This window comes from Zeugodacus cucurbitae, chromosome 2 (assembly GCF_028554725.1).
Source record: "Zeugodacus cucurbitae isolate PBARC_wt_2022May chromosome 2, idZeuCucr1.2, whole genome shotgun sequence".
NCBI lineage: Eukaryota > Metazoa > Arthropoda > Insecta > Diptera > Tephritidae > Zeugodacus > Zeugodacus cucurbitae.
This window is the reverse complement of record NC_071667.1, coordinates 76,784,598-76,810,040: the sequence shown is the minus strand read 5'-3', so window position 1 is coordinate 76,810,040 and position 25,443 is coordinate 76,784,598. Positions and strand designations below refer to the sequence as shown.

General features: G+C 34.9%; 1 protein-coding gene across 1 annotated transcript; it reads left to right on the top strand.

Annotated features, from left to right (window-relative positions):
- The first annotated feature begins 18,738 nt into the window (after positions 1-18,738).
- LOC105211301 (uncharacterized) lies at positions 18,739-20,411 on the top strand. The gene is made up of 4 exons (XM_011182651.3): positions 18,739-18,992; positions 19,057-19,559; positions 19,631-20,003; positions 20,069-20,411. Exons 1-4 carry the CDS (start codon positions 18,809-18,811, stop codon positions 20,275-20,277), a joined length of 1,269 nt encoding a protein of 422 aa, XP_011180953.1. The 5' UTR covers positions 18,739-18,808; the 3' UTR covers positions 20,278-20,411.
- The last annotated feature ends 5,032 nt before the right edge of the window (positions 20,412-25,443 follow it).

The following is a 25,443-nucleotide window of genomic DNA, read 5'->3' as shown; positions in this document are numbered from 1 at the left end:
GTCCTATTAGCACTAGGAAAAGGTCTAGCTCCAGTTACTTATTTTGACGAAATTGTGTTTAGATAACACACAGTCGGTTCATTAGAATAACGAAATCATTATAAATAGTATATGGGGGCTGGGGTGATTTCTGCACCGATTTCAACTATTTTCTCTTTCCAATGAACATATAATTTCTTAATTGTGTCAATATACAGTGGAACTTCCATAACTCGAAGATCTCTGAAACTCGAACTTTTAAATTGGCAATAGCGTTTAGAAATCAAATTTCATACGAATATCCTTCCATAACTTGATCTTCTATACGTTTTTTTGTGGATTATGGTGATTCGAGTTAGGGAAGTTCCACTATAATTTGTATCCATTTGTATGTTCACTTAATTTTGTCCATATATCCCATATAGTAGCCGATATATACGATATAAAGCTCACCGTAAGTTTTAAAATCCTAATATTAGGAATATGGGAGCTTGGTAAAGTTATTAACCATCTCCTCCCCTTTTTGGCACCGAGGCACAATTTTATAAGGAAAACATTAACTTAATTTCTTTAGACTATATGAAAGATTTAGATTTTCGGTAAAATAAACTATCCATGATCTTCATGTCAGAAACCTTGACAAGTTATACACCGCAAATGCAGTATTTGTGTAAAGTTTTATTCCGATATCTTAATTGGTGCTTGATTTATGGAATATGAATCAGATGGAATTCAAAATTGTGTTATATCGAAAGTAGATCTGGTTGGGAACCATTTCAAATTGTAACATCAGGAAATGAAGTAAATAATATGTACATAACTTGAAATTGGTCGAGTAGTTTCTGGTTTTCGAACCAAAACTGGGTGGCGCCACTTCCATTTTCCATTTTTATACCAATTTGAGTGCACCGCTTATATATCATCTCTACCATTAAATTCAGTATTTCTCATGTTTTTTGTTAGCAATTTAAAGCGCTTTTAGTACTTAATGTTCTCCTTTATATTGAAAGTAAAATAACGGTCTTCTTCTTCTTGACTGGCGTAGACACCGTTTACGCGGTTATAGCCGAGTCTAAAACAGCGCGCCACGTATCCCTCCTTTTGGCAGTTTGGCGCCAATTGGTTATACCAAGCGAAGCCAGGTCCATCTCCACCTGGTCCTTCCATCGGAGTGGAGGCCTCCCTCTTCCTCGGCTTCCACCAGCGGGTACTGCATCGAATACTTTCAGAGCTGGAGCACTTTCATCCATTCGAACAACATGACCTAGCCAGCGTAGCCGCTGTCCTTTTATGCGCTGGACTATATCTATGTCGTCGAATAACATATACAGCTCATCGTTCCATCGTCTGCGGTATTCGCCGTTGCCAATGTTTAAATGTATGGTATGGTCCATTTTCCGCAAAACCGTTCTCTCGAAAACTCCTAGTGCCGTCTCATCGGATGTTGACATCGTCCACGCTTCTGCACCGTAAAGTAGGACGGGAATGACGAGAGACTTGTAGAGTTTGGTTTTTGTTCGTCGAGAGAGGACTTTACGTTTCAATTGCCTACTTAGTTCATAGTAGCACCTGTTGGCAAGAGTGATTCTGCGTTGGATTGTCTTATCTACAAGATAATTGTGGAAAGTAACTATGTAGCGGATTTCACCTGCTCCTTACTCACAATAATTATCAGAAACTCACGCCGAATGATCCTTGAAATATTCAATTAAAGTACATCTGTTTTCATGTATATAAGTATGTATGTAATGTAAGAGTTGAAATATATGAATTTATTTGGTCTATATAATTTTATTCGACAGCTTCTTGCGTCTGCCGTTGAACTTTTTTCAGCTATGCTTTCGTGAAAAATTCAACTAATGAGCCGTGTTTATTTCTTGAACCCTTTCGTTGAACGCATATACAAATATCATATGTACGTGCAACACCTGTCCTACGGTTGAAAGGATCATTATAAAGGATAACCAAAGTGCCACTTTAAGCATAAATACATGTATATTTCGTATTTTGTATGCACCAGCATTTCAAGTTATATAGATAAGCAATTAAATGTATTAGTAAATTGTTGTTAGAATACAAGCCAAACCTAAGCATTATTTTCATATCTTTTTCAAATACTATTATTTTATGGCATCGATTATTTGATATATCCGTGTAATTAGGGAAATAAATGAATTTTGTAAAATATGTTATTGTGAGTGGCCATTTGCAAGCATATATAATTAGTACTACATATTTACTCATCAAGTCTTCTGTCCACAAATGTAAATACGCTGCAAAGCTTATCCAAAGCAGACTGTGTTTAATTCACTTATTTATGTGTATATGCATATCGCCCTCTCTTTTCTGCACGCTTTTAATTTACATATGCACATACATACATATATGCATCGATACACTAAAATGCTTTTTTACTATTATAACCGTTGTTTTACGACATGGCCACTTTTCTGTCATCAATTTGTGTAATGAGCGGCGAGAATATAATATCGCATGCATACGCATACCCGCCCAATTAATTTACCGCCATCTTTTATGGTCACTACTTAAATATGCACAATGAATTTATTTCAATGCACACACGCACACACACATGCAAACACACAATTCGACTGAAAATAAAAAAGAACCTGCTGAAAAATGCATAAACACAAATTACCTGCATTTTGGATGAAACGCACGGCGAACTGCACGCAATGTCACCGCTCCCCCCTCACTGAACACCGTTCATTCACAACTACAACAATGCATTTTTATGCAGCCCATATCTACTTGTACGTATGTACATATATAATTAGTGTATATAAGTAGTGCATTCGCTTCCATCTTTTTGTTTTTGTTGACGTTGAATTCAGTTGACTTTGTTGTGCGTTTCTAATGACACGGTTGGCACCTCAGCCGGCCTAGTGTGACCATGCACATGCACCATTACAAGCATATATACATATGTACATATGCATATATTTTTCATGTATATGAAGCGCTTTAAAGCATTAATTTTTATGCGCATAATTTGACACCAGTTTCGGTGTTTGTTTTGACACGATCGTCAATGTCGATGGGCCCTAATTAATTCCCAAAGTAATTTTGTAGTGATGAAGATCTTGTAGTTTAGATAAATAATAAATTGCCCATTAATATGGGTTTAAATATATAAGTATATATAAGCATACACGAGTTTTATAAAAATAAAATGTCTGCACTTCAGTGTTGTCGATGGATGAATAATAAATACAGTACCTGTCCAATAAATTACGAACGAGATCAAATTCGATATACCGATTTTCTCACTTTGGCGCGCTAGAGGATCGGGTGCGTCCGGGAGATGGTTCAAACACTTCGGACGTCCAAGTAGATTCTATTGGCTACCATTACACTATTAGCCATCCTAGCGTCACCAGGAGCGCGACAATAACAAAAGTTCCATATTGCTATGGGAACACATTGTTTTCTTCATTCGAAAATTATTCGACAAGTACTGTAAGTAAGGATGCGCAAAGCTCGGTTGTAATCGCTCTCAAAATCATTATGTAAAGTGTATGAAAGCTTGGGTAATTTCCGAAACCTAGCTTTATTATATTCAAGACTACAAATTCACTTATTTTTGCTAAAATAACACACTATTAACCGATATATCGGTATAAAGCTCACCGATAGTTTGAAAATCCTTATATTAGGTATATGGGATCTAAGGGAAGTTATAAGCTGATTTTAACCATTTTTGATACAGAGACACACTATGAGAAGCAAAGATTCCCTCTGAATTCAATTCAAATATCTGACAAATTTTCATTCCGTCAAAAAAAAATTCCTTAGGCACTGAGGTCCACATCTTTGATATTTAGGGCCTTGAAAATTTATGACCCGATTTCGACAATTTTTAGATGAGCGATGTCACACCACCGATTTGGTATTAATGCAATGTTTTATTCCGTTATTTTCGTTAGTGCTTGATTTATATCTTGAAAAATGAAGGCATCAGATGACATACAAAATTGAGTTATATGGGAAGTATGAGTGATTGTGAATCGATTTCGCCAGCATTTTAATCAGATATGACGTCATGTTTTTACAGTAGTTTTCCGAAACAACGAACACATCAGACCTGTTCGTTACATCGAATTTTTCGTTAATTTAATTTATTTAAAGAATAATTTCTGAAATTTTCAAAAAAAAAAATTAGAAATCCCCCATTGTGACGTCATTTCCGGTGACCCCTCGGAAAAAAGGTTGTCAGCATAACTCCTGACAGGATCATCCAAAATGAAAAAAACAAAAATAAGTGTTAAGTTAAGTCTTAAATAGTTAAGACCATAAACTCGTGCTTGAACGAAGGTAAGACAAAAAAAAAAGTAAAAATTGGAATTTTGGCAGACATTTTTCCAAAAAAATAAAAATTTCTGGCAAATTTGCTGAACATTTTGTTTTAATAGTTGTAATTAAAAAAAAATCCTTCGTTCGATCTCGATTTTTTGAACCCACGAAACCCATGTAACCCCTTAAACCGAGTACTTGCAAATCAGCGATGTTTGTTATTTAAGGTACTCAATGTAAAAAATTTGCTTGTTCGTAATGAACGGTTTTCGTTAAAACGAATATTCGTTATTTCGGAAAACTACTGTATCTACAAAATTTCCTTGAAATTTGTCGAGTAATTTCTGAAATATGTTTTTTGACCAAAATGTGGACGGCACCACGTCATTATCAAATTGTCACACCAATCTGATTGCCTGAGTTCTGTACCATCTTTTCCATCAAATTTAGTGCTTATGGCTTTTTTTTGATAGATTTTCAGTAGTTTCCAACATAACCTATAAGAGATGGGCGTAGTCATCATAGCATTTTTAGTAAGTCTGATTGATATGGCTTTAGTAGTTCGCGAAATATATAAAGTAAACCTATTAGAGCACAGGGTCTCTCCCATTTTTCCAAAAAAAAATTCAAGTACAACTGCCAGTACTGATTCAACTATCTCGCATACCTTTATTGGACGGTCTGTTTCTACGAGATAGTAGATTTTTGTTACTCCAGGCACCGTGGTAGCTGTTTTCGACTTCAAAGATTGTTACGATCAATCATTATTGTAGACCTTCTGTTATTTCAAGAAATTTTTATATTCCTAAATTAAAATTGTCGTCTGACTAACTCTCGAAGATTTTCAGAAATATGCGATTTCATTACAAAATACATTTAATTGTGTAAAAAAATCTAACTTTTCTAGAATACCTGTGAAAGGGTGCACATGTTATTTAATAATTATCTTTCTCTTCGGGTCAATAACCTTCAGACCTCTTGTCAGTCGCTATTATAGTTAGCTAATGCTACTTTCATAATTTTTTATTTTTTTCTTCATATCAACACTATGTGATAATTGGCCACCATTTTGATTGCATATGTACATTAATAGGTGGATATATTTGTATGTCTTACCCGATTGTTTTGACTCTTTAACTTGCTTCCGCAATTGTTGTTTTGCCAACAACATTTATTTAACTACGCGTCAGTGGCCTTTGGACGTCAACGCCGCCGTCGCGTTGCCAGTGGCCACAATGTCATTTCAACCAATTCCCCCATTTGCAAAGTCGTTGGTTGCTTGAGGCATTCATATGCAGCCTAAGCTCTTATGTACACACATAAGACCAGCCTCGTAAGTAAACTGCCGTGTTGCGGGTGCACCGCAAAAGCAGCGCTAACGATGGCCGCAAATGAAATGTTGCTCAAACAAATTTACATACATACATACGTACATACCTAGGAGCGAAGTTAATGACATTCAATTTGTGGCGGTACCCGCATTGCATTTCTTTTGAGTTTTTGTATTTACCTTTATACATATGTACATATGAACATATATGCATATATATTATGTGAGTATAGACGCACACCCTCGCTTCCGCTGTCTTTATAAACGTCCACGTTCTACCTATTGCTAATTTCATACACTTAATGATAGACCCACAATTGCATTACCATATGTACATATGTTTGTTTGTTTGTTTGGCGTAAATGATGGCACCCTCAACAAATTAAATTCGTCAATTTTATGTTAAATTATAGGGATCGTATGGCATTTTACCATCAATAGCAAAAAATAAATGTTTTTTGCTTGTAATTTTATTTTCTGCTTTTTTATTGCAGTTGTAGCATATAAACAATCATATTTGTTGGCATGGTGAAATTATACTTACAATTATACTTGTGGTACAAAATGTAAATTTCGATACGATTCAGTGAATTTCCGTCTCGCCTTTTTCATAAAAAATGTTTTAACTTCATTCATTGTTCTTCCGCCGCTGCTAAGTACTGAATAAAGTAAGAATTTCCAAAAATCAAAAATTTTCAAGTTTTTCGAAATTCTCAGCTATGTGGGATCGTCCTGGAAAACGCAACAAATTTAATTCACAGAATCAATCTACAACAAATTCATTCAAAATTAAAAATCCAAAATTTAAATCCAAAGTCCGACCATCTCGTAAGTACTGACTCGATTCCCCAAGAGCTACGAATTGCACGAAAACTAATTTCGAACCATTTAAATAAGGTTAGATGCAAAAAGAAGCTGTATGATGTATGAGTCGCTTACGAGTTGATGCAAAAGACCCTTATGGACCGAGATTCCATTTAAGAATTGCTTGAATTGCAACATATTCGATACATTTCTGAAGCGGATAGTTACTGGTGATGAAGGAAGGGTCACTAACGACAATCATGGTCGATTCCCGATGAGCCGGCGCAAGCCGGTGACCAAGTTAGGATTGACCGTCAGAAAGGTTTTGCTTTGCTATGTGTTTGGTGTGTTTGGCAAAGAATCGTCTATTATGAACTGCTCCTCTACGGTTGGATTTGTACTGTACACAATTGGAACCTCTGAGGGAAGAAATCGCCCAGAAGTCTATTATGAACTGCTCTTCTACGGTTGGATTTGTACTGTACACACAATTACCTCTGAGGGAAGAAATCGCCCAGAAGCAGCCAGCTTTGGCAAATAAGAGAGGAATTTTGTTCCATCAGGGCAACGCCAGACCACACAAATCGACAGTGCCAGTGTCTCGTCAGAAGCTCAGGAAGCTTGTTTTAAAGAAACATTCAATGCATTGATCTAACAGTACAGACCTGGCACCGAGTGCTTACAACCTTTTCCTATCTATGGGAAATTATATTTCTGGTTAAGAATTCATAAAATCAAAATACGTTTATTACCAATAGGGACTAGGGTTTCTATAATTACCTTAAAAGTGGGAATAAGTTATCGAACAAAACGGTACATATTTGATAAACCAGACCTATTATCAGACATGTCCAACGATTCTATTTCTAATGAGAACTCTTATGTTGCAGAATTTTAATGCATTCGGATTCTATTCTATTAAGGAACACATACAAAGAACCCTGCCTAGACCTATATTCACGATTTTACTTATCAAAGTAGTCGAAAAGCCTACTTCTATGCAAATCACCACTACATGGCAACCCTGAGAACGCAATAAATGGCTTACATTTTACTGCCAACCCTATTACCCGAAGTTCACTTGGTATCACAATTTTCATTTGACGCCATATTTGTTTATTGTTAATTTGTCACCATTGCTGTTATTGCTATCAACCGTTGCCATTAGACAAAAGACACACAAGCAGGAACGAACACAAACAAACAAACTTCAGTAGATATGTATGTATGTGCGAGTATGCAGTTTCGGTCGTGTATTTACGGGCAATATTCGTGTGCGCCCTTGCGGTAAGTATATTTTATGGTGCTTTTAGTGCGTGTGTATATGTATGTATGTATGTGTGTGTGTAGACCAGTGTGTTTGGCTGCGGTTTGCACCCATAATTATTGTCGTTGCTTTGACAACAATGTTGCAAGTTTCCAATTAATTTTATTACAACGTTAAACGTGAAACACTCTTTAAAAACGATGCGCATACATGAGTTACAACAACAACGATAACAACAACATGTAGGCTAACAATAACTATTTATTTTAATGAGCGGCAGAAACAACATTTATCTACAACGAAGGAAAATATATTGCAACTAAGTGGAGACCCTACTGTGTAATTGCCAGGGCGTTGAAATGCGTGTTTCACAAACTCGAGTTTATTGATAAATTTGGAGTTTAGCATTAACACTACTCTAAAGCATAGATTTCAATTTTTTTTATTTTTCTTAAACACCACTTTCTGTTAATTTTTAAAGTAATCCCGAAATTTCGGGATTGATCTTGAGATTTAAATTGAAAAAATTAAAATTATTTATTAAATTACAATTTTCTTTTTTCGCTATTTCGGGATTTTTTGTATAGTCCCGAAATTTTGGGACTGAGATCGGAGTTTTAATTCAAAATTATTATTTTTTATACAATCCTAAAACTAAAATAAATATTCTTATCTTTAATATAATCCCGAAATTTCAGGATCTATATATACGAAAACTAAATTGAATATTCTCTCCTTGGATATAATCCCGATATTTCGGGACTGACTCGGGATTTAAATTTACAAAAACTGGAATGAATACTCTCATATTTGATATAATCCCGAAATGTCTGATACGAGCTCTGGGTTCCAATTCCTTTTCGTGATTCTCATCCCCATCATAGAAGTGTCTACGCACATGTTGCAATTTTGTTGCCGGCACATCCTCAATAAGGTGTTAATGGTTAACTCACTCCTTACAGTTCAGGCGCATCTGCAGTAACCACAGCACACCGCAACAATAACAATAGCAATAACAATGGAAAATTTGCAAATTGTGTGATTGGCGAGGCAACTTGTCAACATGACTAAATTGGCGTATATAAATTTTCAACTAGACCCCAAACGATTAGCGTCGCCGGTGCCTAGCCGACGTGTCAGCATAGTTTATTGCCTTTCCTTATGAGAACCAAAACATTCTATGCAATGCTGCGTTCTTGTTCGTTTATTGTCTTCGAGGCTGATTGCTTTCTAGGATTAAGTGGTTGTTGTTGTTGTTGCGGTGTCACAGCAATACTTCATATTATGTTAAAAGGTTTGGAAATTATAAAAGGGTTAACAACTTTTGCCGCAGGCAACAACAAAAGTTCGTGTGATTCAAATGAAGCCATAGAAGGATTCATATTTCATGTGATTTAAGTTGAAAGTTGGCTGGTGTGGTGAGAATTGATCGGAGCCTGAGAAACAAATTGTGTGTCGAGTTTTCACCTTGTTTACGATTGTGCATTTCTAATCTTGAAAATTATATAATATAAATATATTATTATCCTCTGCGGGTTCCTCTAATAATGCTATTGTCAAATAAAATTTTCTAGAGAATTTTTCTTCAAAGATTTTTTTTTTAAATAATTATTTTAAATATATTTATAATTTAATTCATTGATAATTTTTGAATAACTCAAGTTATCATCTAGTTCGAAAGCCATTAAAATTTTAATAGGTGGCAACGCTGTTAAAAAATATTAATTAATTTAAACATAGAACCAACGTCGTTGAGAAATCTGTATAATGAATTAAAAAAAAACATAATTTTTATAGACTTTCTCTAGTGCTTTCAGAATAACTCTAGCCTTAGAGAGAATAGAGTTGAAACATTGACCCTAAAATAATAAAATTTAATCAGTATTTGGTTATCATTGAAAGAAAATCTATATAATTTATATTACTGCTATTATGTCAGTGAAGAAAATTTCCTATTTTCAAAGCTTCGTGTTTAATTCGAGGTTACGACAGAGGCACTTAGAGCTTTTATGGTATCAGCTTTTATCATTTCGACGGAAAATTTAGAAACGTGGAAAAAAGTTATAACGGTCGGTGATTCTATTTTTATTTTTGGAAGGGAAATTTCGTGGTAAAATCCAAGATCACTTAGGACCTGTTCCCGGAGACTCTTCTTCTTCTTTGATGGCGACCGTCAAAAATTGTTTTAACAATGAAGTACTCGTACTCGAGGTAGCTAAGTTGACCTTTGTGATTAAAGAGCCGCTTAGGTTATATCCTGAAACAATGAGAAATCTGTCGGTCCAATGAGTGTAATGTTTGCTTACTCCAGACAACAAGCATAACAGTGAGACTTCATATCAATATTTTATACTATATAAGCTCAATTCGAATCATTTTCTGCGTCGCTTCATAACTGTCGATGAAACCTGTAACCAGTAGTACGCACCAAACATCAAGGAAAGATCAAAATCAAAACAGTTGACAGTCGTGGTCGAATACCGATGAGCCGTCGCAAACGGTGGTCAACTTAGTATTGAGGGTCGGGAAGGTTTTGCTGTGTGTTTGATGGGTTTCGTTGTTTTGAACAGCTTCTCCGTGGCCAAACTCTCAATTCGGACCTGTACTGTGGACAATTGGAATAAAGAACTTCGCAGAAGCGACCGACTTTGACTAATAGAAAATTAGTAGTATTGCATCCGGGCAACGCTACATATGACGATCTTGACACAACAAAGGATCTCGAATTTTGTTTTGGATGTTTTTATACAACCAATTTATAATCCGGATTTGACATAAATTAATAATTACCTCTTCCAGTCTGTAGGGAATGATTTTGCTGATTAACAATGAAAAAAAGAGACACATCATACCATTAGGTAGTCGGGTTTCGGGAGAGTAATAATATGCAATTACCTACAAAATGGGAATAAGTTATCGAACCAAACTATTTGATAAACCAACGATTCCATTTGAGAAGAGGTTCCATGATTATTCAACCTGTAATCGGTAGTACGTATCAAAGACCAAAAAAAGATCGAAACAGTTGACTTCAATTAACACCTGGAGAAAAAAATAATCGCATTGTTCTACTATACCGTTTTAATAGACAGATTTGAAGCTGATTTTACCTCCTTACACTTTTAAAGAACATCAGAATACTGATCTTTCAAACGGTTTGAAGAACCACCCTATTTACTTGCCTAAATATGTACATTTGTTTATACAAATCTATGTTCATGTACGTATACTTCTGTATGCCTTGTCTCTTTATTTTTGTAAACTAAGTGAACAAATCATTTGCACAACAACAACCAATTAATAAATAAAAAATAAATTATTATTGCACAATTCATGGGGTAATTAGACGCGCCTCATAAAAATCATTTCAATAAACACACATACACACATACATGCATAAAAATATATGTATAGATATATGTACGAACATGTGCAACGATCTGTGCACGAATTTAAATAGACAATTTGTTGGCACGACATATTGTCAAAGGCGAGTATAATAAATGGATGAGTTCGTTGTTGCTGATATGAGGCGCACAGAGACACACACATATTTGAGATTATATGTATGTATGAGTTTAACTTTATATGAAAAAGTTGGTTGTATTAATTGAAATATTGTTAAATATAATAAAAAATAAATTAAACGAATTCTTGGACGAGATATGTGTGTTCAAAAAATAACGGGAATTTTCACTTTTGAAAAAAAAAACATTATTCATTCATCTTCATTAATATTGTCGACGGCCATTTAAGGATTTCTTTATTTTATTCTGCCGAATATGAAGACTGGGCTACCTTAACGACTGTATAGATAGATATAATATATAAATTATTAAACTAAATTTTATCAAATTAAAAAAAATATTAATAAAATCTCGCACGTCCTCACTCAAATACACGTTCACACATATCTATTCATATTCCCTCCCTTCAAAAGCCCACATTTAATGCGGTTGCTGCTATTTTTGGAGCATTTCCAAAAATTAATTACATTTTCCTTTCGATGCTGCACCGCCATCAAACGGGTGAACACCGGTGGCCGAACGGCAGTCACTCAAATGCGCCAACACGCTTTGTAGACGTCACAATCGCTTGGAAACCGCCACGGATGAGTTCCATGCACATTCGCTTGCAACCCAAATGGCATTGCACATCATGCGAATACCCACAACTATATGCATTACACATACATACAATGTATGCGTTTGTATGTGTGTTGTTGCTTTTCGCTACAGATGGGGCTCATATAGTTCGGTATTTATCTGGTTTGCCAGCGCATCCTGCACCTCTAATTGCACTGTGGCAACGCTCAATTTAGTGCAATCAGATTAAATCCCATTTGCATTAGCTTGAGCGCAAACAAACACACACACACATATATACATAGAGAGTTATGTAAATATGTGTAGTTGAAAAAATATTTAATGAGTAAGTACATTTAGTTGATTGGGAGGAACTGCCAACAGGTGTAGAGCTACATATGTGAGTAAATGTACATATGTATGTGAGTATAGGGAAAGCCATATTATATATGAACAGTCTATATGGCTGTGTACAAGCACATCAGTTTTAAGCGGCTCATAAATCTTATTTGATCCAAATCTTGTCAAAGAAAGATATAAACAGATATGATTATTGTGGTTGTTGTTTTTTTTTAATTAATAATTCGAAACTATATATGTATATCTACATATTTACAAAATATTGTCAAAGGTAGCAATATTTGACCGACTGAAAATACAGTTCCGTTCCTGATATACAGTTTCGACTATCGTGGATTCATACCTCAAAAGAAAATGGAGTTGACTCTAGCATGTTGTAAGAGAGATCCAGCAATCATCTGGCACACTATCGACTGGAATCCACTCGCAGGTAAGACCTACCTGTTCTAACCTTGAAATTTGGCCACCGAAGTATCTAAGGTCCAAAACAGTTGGAGCCAAATCAAGAAACCAGAAATCAGATCGAAATAAATGGAATAATCTCATTGTGGCGCTTTGCTCTCCCATGTAGGCATAGAATAGAATACATACTTTTCATACAAAAAATGTTAATGCTTTTCCCAAGACCACTAATTACCCATCAAATTCATTAACCTTCCGTAGACATACTTTTATGACACACAATAAACGGAATCAACTCCAAAAGCCAACCGCTAGACATGAGCTCCTGTCGGCTGTCGTCGAAAAACTAGCAAGCGGTTAATAAAAAATCTCATCCGCTGGTGTGGTTTTAAGGAAGATCTCAAACATAATAACGGTCATTTCGAGCAACAGCTCATCGCAGACAATCTCCTAAACTCGCCCTTAAAACTTAACTCACAGATGGCGCGACGAGCACAGATACAGGGTACATTTTTGTTATTTCCAATGAAAAGTCCGTTTTTCAACCGGTAAAAGTCAAGCGGAAATACTCTACTGAGCGACATCTAGTGAGACATTTTTAAGTGATGTTTAGTGTGAACTAGCTTAAACAGGGCTGTGTTCGCATATAGATGTCGCCCCTGTGATTAAATGCAACATTGGTGAAATTATACTATCGAAAAATTTGAGTTGTTGAATTTTTATACCGAATAAAGAATTTATATGTTATTAATTTATATAATATATAATAGTGTCCGAGATTTTGTAAGGTACCACGGTCAATTTAAAATATTTAAAAATCATAAATTATCTGGTACCCTTTGCACTCGGAAATCGTAATAATTATTGTCGTAATAAATGGCGGACATATTTTAAAACCTCCCCATATTGCATCCGCCATTTTGATTTTTGAAAACCCGACGCCAGATACGTAATCAGCGACCCCGAAAACCCGCGGAATCCGAATTCGATAAATTTTAAAAATCGCTATCCGCCATATTGGTTTTCTAGGGTTATCTTAAAACCCTGTTCTGTTGGGGTTAGATGAACCCCGGATTCGGATTCAGCGGCTCCAAAAACATATAGTAAATATGGTCTGGGTAATGAGTTTTCGTGATTAAGTTATTAAGTGATATTTCGGATTAATTAAACACAATTGTTGTAAAACATTTGTATGGCAGGTAAATTAAACTACCTTCATTTAATATCTGAAACATTTTAAAAGTGATTCGGACTAAAGGAAAGCAGTATATGTAGGTGTAGCATGAGACCTGTAAGAAAGAGTCTTGTGAAGCCATATTTCTTATTGATATTTTCCCCTTTAGTCAGATTAGGTTGGGTTAGGTATGACAGCCTTCGGTATAACAGCTTTTAAAAAAAGGAAACACACATAAACTATTAAGGACAGTCCTTTGTGATGCCATAAAATTCAACCCCCTCATTTAAATTTACGAATCGACAAAGCGCCTAGAACCTACCACAAATCTGCAGAGGTTTTTTATATATTATATCCGCTAGCTCAGGTGGATGCCCAAAAAAGTGAGATCCATGGAACTTTTGCATAGATCGCGCAAAGGCGGGGCATTCCAAAAGGAAATGTTGGGAAGATTATAGCTCATCCACTTCCAAGCAGATTCTGCAGCTAGCATCCGGTAAATTTTTTAGTTTGACCGCGAGAATCCTGATGTACAATGGCTGGTTAGAACTTCTTTGACTAGGGAGAGATAGATCATGCTGAGGGCGAAGAGTTTCCTTGCCCTGTTGCGATTTACTTTGGTCCCCTTTAGTCTTGTACAGCCAGAAATTATAAAGAAAGGAATTGAGAACATGTCTGATTGAAGCGGAATATATGGTCCTATTACACCCATTTTTGATTGTCGTCGAGCGATTTATGTCCACCCAGGAGAGGGTAATTTGTTCAAAAAATTTCGCTTGGTGCTTGAAAAAATTTGCGCTCAAGCGTGGTATCCGTCTAATAGAGGAATCCTTTAGGAGAGGTTTCTTTGTATTTAACTCCAACCAAAGTTGAATTGAAGTTTTATTTTGTTAGCTAACTACTATAGAGTGGTTTAAATCTTGTCGAATTGGTTTTAAGTATTTCGAATAATATCGACATAATTTAGAATTCATAGCAATTATACACGTATTTTCATGTAATCACTTCCTCCTCCTTCTCCTGGTTAACAATTGCATGTTTCTCTTAAACTTTTATCAACATACATATGTACATATGCACTTCCTCATTAGTTGCAGTACTTATGTACATAGTACTATATCGTTCGTGTCTCAGTGCGACTCTGTACAACCGCCGTAACCTGGCGTAAACTTAAATGAATCAAGTATGATATGCTTTTGTCTGAATGCTAAATTAAATTAGTTTTCTCTGAGAATTTTCGCTTTGAATTGCCCAAGCGAATCATTGCTTTTGTGGGCACGACTTTAATATTCCAGGCAGCGTTGCCATTTAAATGAAAAATATTTATATTTAAAAAATAAATAATATAAAGGGATACATACTTCCTTATAAAGCCAAAATGTCGTTAAAATAATTAAATTTAAGAATTTTTTCACACAGTGCTAAGGCTTGGCTAATGAATATTTCTCATAGGCGATATTCGAAAATCTGCTCTGGGGCGAGCAAATGAAAAAAATAATTTACAATAATTAGGTAGTAATTGTTTTTTTACTGAGTATTTTCAAAAATTGTTTCAGTATTTTTCGAAAATAGTTTTTTTATTTTTTTCGAACATTCAACTTTAAACCTTGTAACAACTGTCATATAAGGTTGATCGAAAAATATTATACACCATTGAAATGATAGAAAAAGGTAGTTAACATTTCAATATCTTATTTTTTACTCACTACATCCTACAAACTTTTGAACTTCGAAGAGAGGTATATCGATTCTGTTGGCTAACTTCGAAAAAAACCAGTGAATATACGTTTTTTTGACTAATGACTCAATATTCTGGAAAAAAAATATCCGAATTGTACAGTATTATATACGTATATGAAAAAAGGTCTAACTTTTGGTAATTCTTAAAAAAAATTCGACGCTCATCAAAATAAGAAAATTTGATTATATTTGAGATTTATATAGGATTTATTTATATACATGAGCATTGGGTCTGATTCGGGATGATAAAAAATCTTCATATGTGGACCGATTACAATCACATTAAATACGTGTTATTTTGGTAATGGGATCAAATATATTTAGCAAAAAAAGTTTATTCGCTAGGTGGCGCTGGTGTCATATTAGTAAAAATAGTACCATTTGACTGATATTCAAATATCAGATATAAAATAGCATTTATTAGCGATGTGGCAACATGGCGTGCACTCGTATATATAATGCGTGCTTTTAAATCACATCGATTTGTGGCAAATTACGACGACTCAATTGCTTTTCCTTTTCATTTTTTCCTCGTCTCTTTTCCAATCTGTTAAATTTAATTTCTTATGATGAGGTTTTCAACATTTTGAATGATTTGCGGTTAAATTGATTGTTGCCGCTGCTAGTGATGTTGTCAATAAGCAGCACTATTGTTGCTATTGTTGTTGTCATCGTCGTTTCTTGCATTATGCGCTTTGCCGGCAATTCGTTTCGAAATCCAATTTCAATTTCAAATAAACGCTTATGCGAAAAATTATTTGTACGTTACGTACGTGTTGCATCACCGATGTCGAGCGTCGGTTGGCGAGCGCAGAGTGTCGGCTGCAGCGGACAGCGCCAATCGAAGTTGGCTGCACGACGACGTTTGGCCGCTTATGGCTGATTGCAGGGTGCTGAGACACACACACACTCGATGCATGCATATCTGTCTATCCCTACATGTGTGTGTGTGTGTGTGGGGAAGTGATTTGTCGGCAATGGCGAGCCGGACATTGATGGAACTCCAAATTGGCCGCAACGCACATCTGCCGCCAATATCTCGTAGACTTGTGAACTTTTGCCATTGGTGCTGCCAATGCACGCCGACCAGCACCAGATCATCAAAATGGAGGGCAGCGACGTTCCTTCATGTGCGAAATTGGAAAAACTACTTAGTTTGCCGTCCGTCCGTCCATTGCCATCGATTGTGAGAATCAAAGCGCAAATTCGTTGCAATTCGTTTGATTTGTGTTTGCGTGATTTGCCTAAAAAATAAAAAAAAATCAGCAAAAAGGCACGTAATTTGCGCTAAATTGTATTAAATCAGCTTTGGTTTTTTCGTAAAACAATTTATGGATTGTTTATCTCCATATATGTACGTATCTACATATGTTTTTGCTTAAGCGTTGAACACACCCCCTTATTTGGTGTTTTATTTAATCATTACTTTCCACATAATTGCCGCACTTTTTGTTGCCATAAAGCATGCGAATTGCTTACAAACGACCTATTTAAGTGACTGCTGTTGTTGTTGTTATTTATTGCTATTGCAATAAATATTATAAAAGCTCTCATTTGCGAAAGTTAGCTTTTGTTTGTCATCTGTATATCTATATAAGCAAGTATTGTGCAATTCTGACAAACATACATACATATGTACGTGCATACCATTCATTGTTACGCGCCTACAGTATACATACATTGAAATGGATACAATTTTGATTCGAAAATATAAAATGTGATTTTCTGTGATTTTTTAAATCAATTTAAATGTAATGATAAAAAATATTTAAAATAAAATAATACCCACATATGAAATATTAAATCACATCCATACATTCGAAATACCTATGTCTATTCTATCTATATTCCTAATTGTCTTATTAAATTCTACAATATCTCACTAATATTATCCCAAAAATTCAAGTCATTTCAAGTATTAGTTTTGTAGATACAGTCTGAAGAAGTAATATAATAGTAGAATAAAACTACAAACCCTGGTCACCAAACTCCAAACTACAACGTACGTTCTGGAACATAAAAAGTTCTGGGCAGTACAATGAGTTTTTTGGCAGTTCTTCGAAATACAATGAACTAATTATTTTGTTTTATTTTAGAATGATTTGCGGTTAAAACTGAAACTAAAACTAACATTAACATTAAGTGGTTATACTAATCACTTATGCAAAGAAGCTTAACAATTAAGCTTCAATTAAGTGAACAGCTCAGTACAATATCTTTATTTTGTAACAATTCTATTCTTACAAGTGGACAGTGTGTACTTATCAGCTGTTATGAAAAATTAATTATGGCTACAAATATTTACTTGCTATAAAAAGCGTATGTAAATAAATTAAAGCCCTTGTGACAGATCAAATAATACTTAAAGCTTAATGAAATTAATATTTAATGAGGTGAAATGGAATTTTTTTTATATTTTCACAAGTGAGCATAAAGATAAGATCACGTTTTGCTTGACACTCAGTGGAGGTTATGGACTGGGAAAATTGGAGTACCATTGCCACACCCACAAATTACAGTTAATCATAATATTACATTGAATCAGTCTATTAAAGCTCTACTGAAGATATAAAATTTTGGAATATACCCATATAGCACCTTCAAGATATGGCACCTCTTCCCAGAAATGGTGAATTAAGATGAGCATCTTTTTTGGATAATAATATTACATAATTTTATATAAAGCTCATTGTAAAATAAAACGCTTACTCTCTGAGCTTTTATTTTATTTTATTTTAAATTATTTTATTTTATTTTATTTTTTTTTATTTTATTTTATTTTATTTTATTTTATTTTATTTTATTTTATTTTATTTTATTTTATTTTATTTTATTTTATTTTATTTTATTTTATTTTATTTTATTTTATTTTATTTTATTTTATTTTATTTTGTTTTATTTTATTTTATTTTATTTTATTTTATTTTATTTTATGGCCTAATTAGCTTCCGTTTCTATTTCAAATACCGCAGGTGTAGTTATATTAAGCTTAAGATATGTGCTTTAACTATATTATTTTAATACATATGCCTACATGAAAAAACTATATTACAACAAACAAATTATCGGTGCTTAGATGTAATGAGCGCGATGAAAGCGACGACATCTTCTTGGCTGAGAAACTGAGAACCTCTGAGTTTATTAACAGCAAAGGGCTAGTACTTGAGTGCTCATAGCAATTTACTTGCTATTGAGAAAGCAAAAGCTAAAAAGCTTTCCAAATGATTGTTTTGAACTTATACAGTAGTGCGAGTAATTAGTATTTAAGTTCTGCCAATTCATTCCATCGATAATTAATAAGAAGCTGCTCAAACGAACAACAACCTTTGTCTTCCCAACTGTAATTTCACCAAATGGACGAATCAACAAATACAAACATTCCCAAGTGGATAAATGTTGACTATTTCAAACCGATTTTGAAGAACGATGGTGAGGACTACCGGAAAATTACGAAATTCACACCAGTTGCAGCAATTGGACCCGGTGAGAATTTCGTTTCCGTTATGTTGCGCATACACTTGGACCTTGAACTGAAAGGTGAGCAGAACTTGAAAATAACTGAAAAGTTAATTGTATAAATATATATACATACCATTTACAGATGGTTCGAAAAAACATAAAACCTACGTGATGAAAACTATGTTGGAAGATGAAGCTGGCAGTGATGTGATTGAACGACTGGAACTCTTCCCCAAAGAATTGGATATGTATGGGATATTTCTACCAGCTTTCGAGAAGTTGTACAAAGATGCTGGCAAGCCAGTGCAGCTTGCACCACGTTGTTTACTCACCGAGACGAAGGGAAACCGCATGAATTTCGTCTTTGAGGACTTGTCCGTTAAGGGCTATCGGAACGTTGATCGTATTAAGGGCTTGAATATGGATCAAATGAGTCGAGCACTGCAAAAGCTGGCGGAATTTCATGCCGCATCCGTGGTATATTACGAACAGCATGGTCCTTATCCAGAAAAGTATAAATTCGGTTTTGTACAAGAAACGGATTATGAACACCAAAAGGAATTATTTGAAATGCGGATTATACAATTCAAAGAAGCCATGAAAGGTTGGGGTCTCAAAGATGTTGACAAATATTTCAAGAAGCTGGTGAGTTATTTTCAGATAAATATATATCAACAATATTCACATATGTATGTCTTTCTTTCTTTTAACTGCAGCTCACATTCGAACAATGCTGGAAATGCATGATGAAGAATGTACGCGAGACCTCACGCAACTCATTCAATGTGCTGAATCACGCCGACTTTTGGAGCAGTAATGTGATGTACACGTTTTTGGAGAATGGCACTGTGGATGATGTTATGTTGCTCGATTTCCAAATGTGCAAATGGGGTAGTCCCGTTGAGGATCTGATATTCATGATAACGGTGTCGGCCGCCAAAGATATACGCATTAAGGAATATGAACATTTCGTTGCCATTTATCATGAGCGTCTTGTCGAGTGCCTGAAGGTTCTAAATTACAAGAATCCATTACCGAAGCTCAGGGACTTACAAATGGATATGTACCGTGATAACAACACTTTTTATGGTATGTGGAAATTTAAAGTGTGAAATAATATTGATTATTCATTTTTTTTTTCTTAACTGCTTTAGCTATGTACTCGGTTTTAAACCATTTGCCGCTCATTTTATTGCCACCTGATAAAGATAGCACCGTTGCATCTTTCTACAGCCCGAATGAGGATGGTCAGCGCTTTCGAAGGAAGATTTACACAAACCCCCACTATAAAGCTGCCATGTTGGATATCTTGCCATTCTACTATAATCGCGGTATATTTAATTTTACGGATTTCGATGAGTAGTCAACTATTATAACAAGTACTTATGACTTATGTCAAATGTCTTATTATAAAATGTATGAATGGCGTTATTCCTATGTTAGCACAGTAGTTAGGTAATTGGTAAAGTTTCCGTTAAGAATATGTGTATATTTTATTGATTTTTATTAAATAAAAAACAAAAAACAATTTTCTAAAAATCCTGGCTTTTGTGTTCAATTAGTATTTCTCGCAAATCTAGATTGATTCGAAACTTTCAGAAGGATTTCTTCCAGAAAATTTATGCCAGAATAGACAGAATTTCCCAAAAAATCTTTCTTATCTCGTTCAATTCAAAAATAATGCTTCCCGATATTTTATTGTAGATTTATTATAAGTCAAAATTTTAAGCGCTTTTTCTCAAAACTGTGTTTCAAAGTCGGTTGTGAAGATTTCTCAAGAACTACTAAACAGATCTTGTTGAAATTTTAGACAGGTCTTCGATCCATTTTTCACCGCTCTAAACCCCTGACAGCTTATATTGGAAAGTCTTAAGTCTATACGTTAGAACGATTAGAAATTAATAAAAGCTCTTAAATCAAGACTGTGATTGGTTGCTGATTGGCCATATATAATCATTTCATTATACTAGCGTGGATATTAAGCTGAAACTAAACCTAACATTAACATTAAGTGGTTATACTAATCGCTAATGCAAAGAAGCTTAACAATTAAGCTTCAATTAAGTGAACAGCTCAGTGCATTATTTTTATTTTGTAACAATTCTATTCTTACAAGTGGACAGTGTGTACTTATCAGCTGTTATGAAAAATTAATTATGGCTACAAATATTTGCTTGCTATAAAAAGCGTATGTAAATAAATTAAGGCCCTTATGACAGATCAAATAATACTTAAAACTTAATGAAATTAATATTTAATGAGGTGAAATGGATTTTTTTTTATATTTTCACAAGTGGTTCGTAGCATAAAGATAAGATCACGTTTTGCTTGACACTCAGTTGAGGTTACGGACTGGGAAAATTGGAGTACCATTGCCACGCCCACAAATATCATAACATTAAATTTAATCAGTCTATTAAAGCTCTACTGAAGATATAAAACATTGGAATATACCCATATAGCACCTTCAAGATTTGGCACCTCTTCCCAAAAATGGTGAATTAAGATGAGCATCTTTTTTGGATAATAATATTGCCTTCTGCTTGAAATTATAATATAATGAACATATTCGCTTAAATACTTCCACTAGATGCACTCCCTAAACTAAATTTCTTTTTAAAATAGAAAAAAAAATAAAAGTTTAAAGCAACTAAACTAATGAAAATAGTTCGTAGGTGATCATCTGAGAGAGAGAGAGTGCAGAACAAAAAATGTCATTTGGGAAAATTATTTTTTAAAAGCTCATTGCAATATCAGACGCTTGCTCTCTGAGCTTTTTGCAAGCTCATTTATATCAACAAAAGGCGTACACACAAATTAAATAATCTATAATTTTGTAAATAAGCTTGTAACTATTTACAAAACTTACGTCAGTTTACATTGCGCTAATTGATAGCCAGTCAATAATACTAGTTGTCACTCAGCATTAGGTTACGAAAGAACTTCCACAAATCGTAATTATTGCAGTCACATAACGGCGATTGAAATACATACATATGTGCTTGACAACAATAGTAAATTAAATTTCAATATATAATTTCAATATACCGTTACTCATAAATATTATATTTGGAGATAAAATGAAGATGTTTTATAGTTTTACTATATATTGGGGGACGATACATTACTTCTTTCAAGAAAAAAACACATATATAAATCGGTGGATGAGTTTTGATCTCGAGACTTCTGCCTTTAATTAGGGCAGCCAGTCTACTGAAGCTTATACAAAGCTTTCACAAAGCTTTATAGAGCTTATACAATGCTTTTATAGATTTTTATCAACTTTTTATAGAGCTTTCATAAAGCTTATAAGGAACTTTTTATAATATTATACGATGCTTTTATTTATTTTCTCCATTTAGTCTCACTCCATTTACTCCAATTGGGGCGGAGGAGGTAATTTATGATATGCTAACGGCATTTACTTGTTTGTGCTTACTTTCTGTTGACTTCACATATGTGTATATGTATATTTTTGTATATGAAAGTGATACCGGCCGATACACATATGCCTTATCTTATGTGTAAATACACACCATAAGTATTTATGTGCTACATCCATATTAATATACATTCATATATACACATATTTTGTTGTTGTTGTATGCTCTTACGTAGCCATTTGCATGAAACATTTATGATAACTGTTCATTTCGCACACTTTTCCATTTGTGTTGTTGGCGGCAAGGCATTCTGTATGCGCCACCAACAAGCAATGGTAGGCAACGCGAACAGCGAAAAACAACAACGACGGTGGCAATGGCGACGATTCAATTGTGTTGGGATTTCATGTGAAATGGCGTAATTAACATGAAAGTGTGCGCATTAAATTAATTTGCTTTGCGTTATTATTGCCTCATTGCGGCTCTGTTGTTATTGTTGTTCTTATTATTATTATTATTATTATTTGGTGAACGCGTTGTGGATAATTAACCGGCGAAATATGTTTGTACCCATGTTCTTTATGCATATTACATAATTATAAAACATTTTTGGTGGGGTACCGTTAGGCAGCAGTGATGTCACAGAGGTTGTTACAGAACTAGTCTCAATACTCAAAAGCACATTTAGGGATCTCAAATGTGAAACATTCCTCACGATGTGCGACATGGTCAGAAGACTCATTGCACTGAAGCAACAAACTAAACCGTATCTTGGTCATAACGATACCTTTATCAATCTGTCTGTAATTATTCTTCCTACATTTATTTCTATTTTAACCAATCTGCGAAACCTTTAAAACAATCTTTGATATTATTTGGTAAATTCTTAGATTTGGTCTATGTTGATAATACTTCAACATTTTCTGTGGTCTGGTCTGATCCTATATCAGATTATTCAGCAAATTCTTAAGTCCATACTATAATATCATTTGAAACCCTCGACAAATGCAAATGAAATCGATACAGATCTCATATTATATTAAATATAGAAAGCGAGTAGTTACGACTTTGAGTTCCTTTATTATCAAGATCCTAACAATATTACTAACGAAAACTATAAGGTTCCCAATATTCCAATTCTTGATACTTTTAGTATCTGGAAGTGTCTCTAAATCAACTAAATCCGGATTATCTATAGAATCGGTTGTTGCATACTTCAGACTTCAGTTGGATGCCGAAACCAATGAGCAAACTATTTCTCAACTTATATGAATGATTTATGACCTCAATGGCCAACATCGGATCATTGAATTTCAGACTATATTCTATTTCCTAGTGTCTACAATTCTATAGTTATTCATGCAAGCATCACCCTTGGCAAATTGGACTTATCGAAGTTCTGGTCTTGTTATCTAACTCATATGATACAGTAGTATGCTGGCACCTTGAACAAGGCTTTATGAAATTTAAAGTCGTGCGAGTACCAAGAGTACTATCGAAGAGGATTCCAACGCCCTATGGTTCATGTCGAGAAGACCATATTGATAATTGAAGTAAGAATAAAATCATTGAGTTTACCTTTGTAATTAAAAGATTTCGAATATATAACCGTTAGTTCTGTACCAAAGTTCCCTAAATTCTTCAGATAGATTCTCTCAACATAGCCGGCTTTCTTAGTCCAATAATGAAGGTATACCAATCAATTGTATATTTGATGGATATGTAAGGCAGAAGAAAACTTATATTAAGTAATCTTCAACAAATCTTCATTTTGATTAAATTCATCGCTGAGCTCTAGCTCTCTAGCTTTTTCTTACTCTATGTGAATTTAATCTTTCAGACTAGATTGAGAACGATAAGGGGAGTAGAAAGTCTTCTCTCCTCATCCTCCTCCTCCACGGGTCAATTTAATCTTCTTTTTATTGTTAATCTCCGTTTGTCCACTAGGCGTTACATGGTCTACAGCCACATATCAAAGCGCCAATCAAAGTACGTAGCACACAGTAAGTGCAAAATGATTCCACTTTCATGCCGAAAAGGTGCACTTTTACCCATTTTTTCGTGAATGTCCAAATTGAATGAAAGAAAATTAAATTCGAGCGTTGTAATAAAAAAGTGATTTCTGCAATATTGTTGCAAAGTGCGGATTTAGCTTTGCCTTGGTCTTTTAACAACACGAACCAAATGTGTTGTTGTTGCTTTCCGCTGTTGCGCCCAAAAACGGACACGGTGGCACAGTCATTTTACGGATATCCCTCGAGTGCGGCCCAGAAAGTGCGTCTCTTTGATTTCGAATTGACCGCCGTCAACACCACAGCCCCGCCCATTTCGCCCGAAATTGCCGCTACAAACAGCCACTTCCTCGAGTCCTTTTTGCAACGTTTATTTTCACATTTTCTGTTTGTTGTTGTGTGTATTTGTTTTCGTGCCCTCATTTCCCACCGAAATGGTTTGATCCATTTTGGTCATTTCATTTTTTATTGTTGCCACACTTTGTAGCCGAATCTTAAAACGCAAACCTCCCAAGAAAGATGCGCACAAAGCATACAACAACAACAATGATGAAACAACTTGACACGTTAAGTCACAGCAACAATAGTAATAAAAGCAGAGTATGGTACAGTAAGGGTCGTACGGACGGACCACCACCGCCAACAACAATAAATGTATATTTTTCTTCAAATTCATTGTAGTATTTCGTCTCGTTGGTAATTTGACATGAAACTGACATAATTGGTGCTTCTGTTCCTGTCTTTACTGTCTCTCTGTTGGCTACGTTTCCCTTTGAAGGTGAACTCTTACCAAGCGGACAGCATGTGGCCGGTGCGTCGGTGCCAGTGCCATTGCCATTGCCATTTTCGGTCAGTTGTTATTTGGTCCGGCACTTTTCGGTACGGTCAACCAACAGTCAATCTCCAGGGCGATTTTGGATTTTATGACAGTCGCTGACGATGTCGTCCGTTCATTCGTTCGTTCGGTGCTGACGCGAAATGAAGCTACCACCTTGGCGCCGCAGGGGTTCTCGGTACGCACTTAATGACAAATCGATTTATAAAACCCCAATACAAATACCCGTAATTGGTCATAAACAAACAAAAACAAATACTTATGCTCGGTCGAAGGGGTCAGCCAGCCAACAGTAGCGC

What these genes read in the sequence shown, in the direction of transcription:
- LOC105211301 (XM_011182651.3), top strand. Translation starts at nt 18,809, where the DNA reads ATGGACGAATCAACAAATACAAACATTCCCAAGTGGATAAATGTTGAC. An exon ending in CTTGGACCTTGAACTGAAAG is followed by an intron (nt 18,993 to 19,056) that starts GTGAGCAGAACT and finishes TACCATTTACAG; the next exon opens with ATGGTTCGAAAAAACATAAA. An exon ending in TGATAACAACACTTTTTATG is followed by an intron (nt 20,004 to 20,068) that starts GTATGTGGAAAT and finishes TAACTGCTTTAG; the next exon opens with CTATGTACTCGGTTTTAAAC.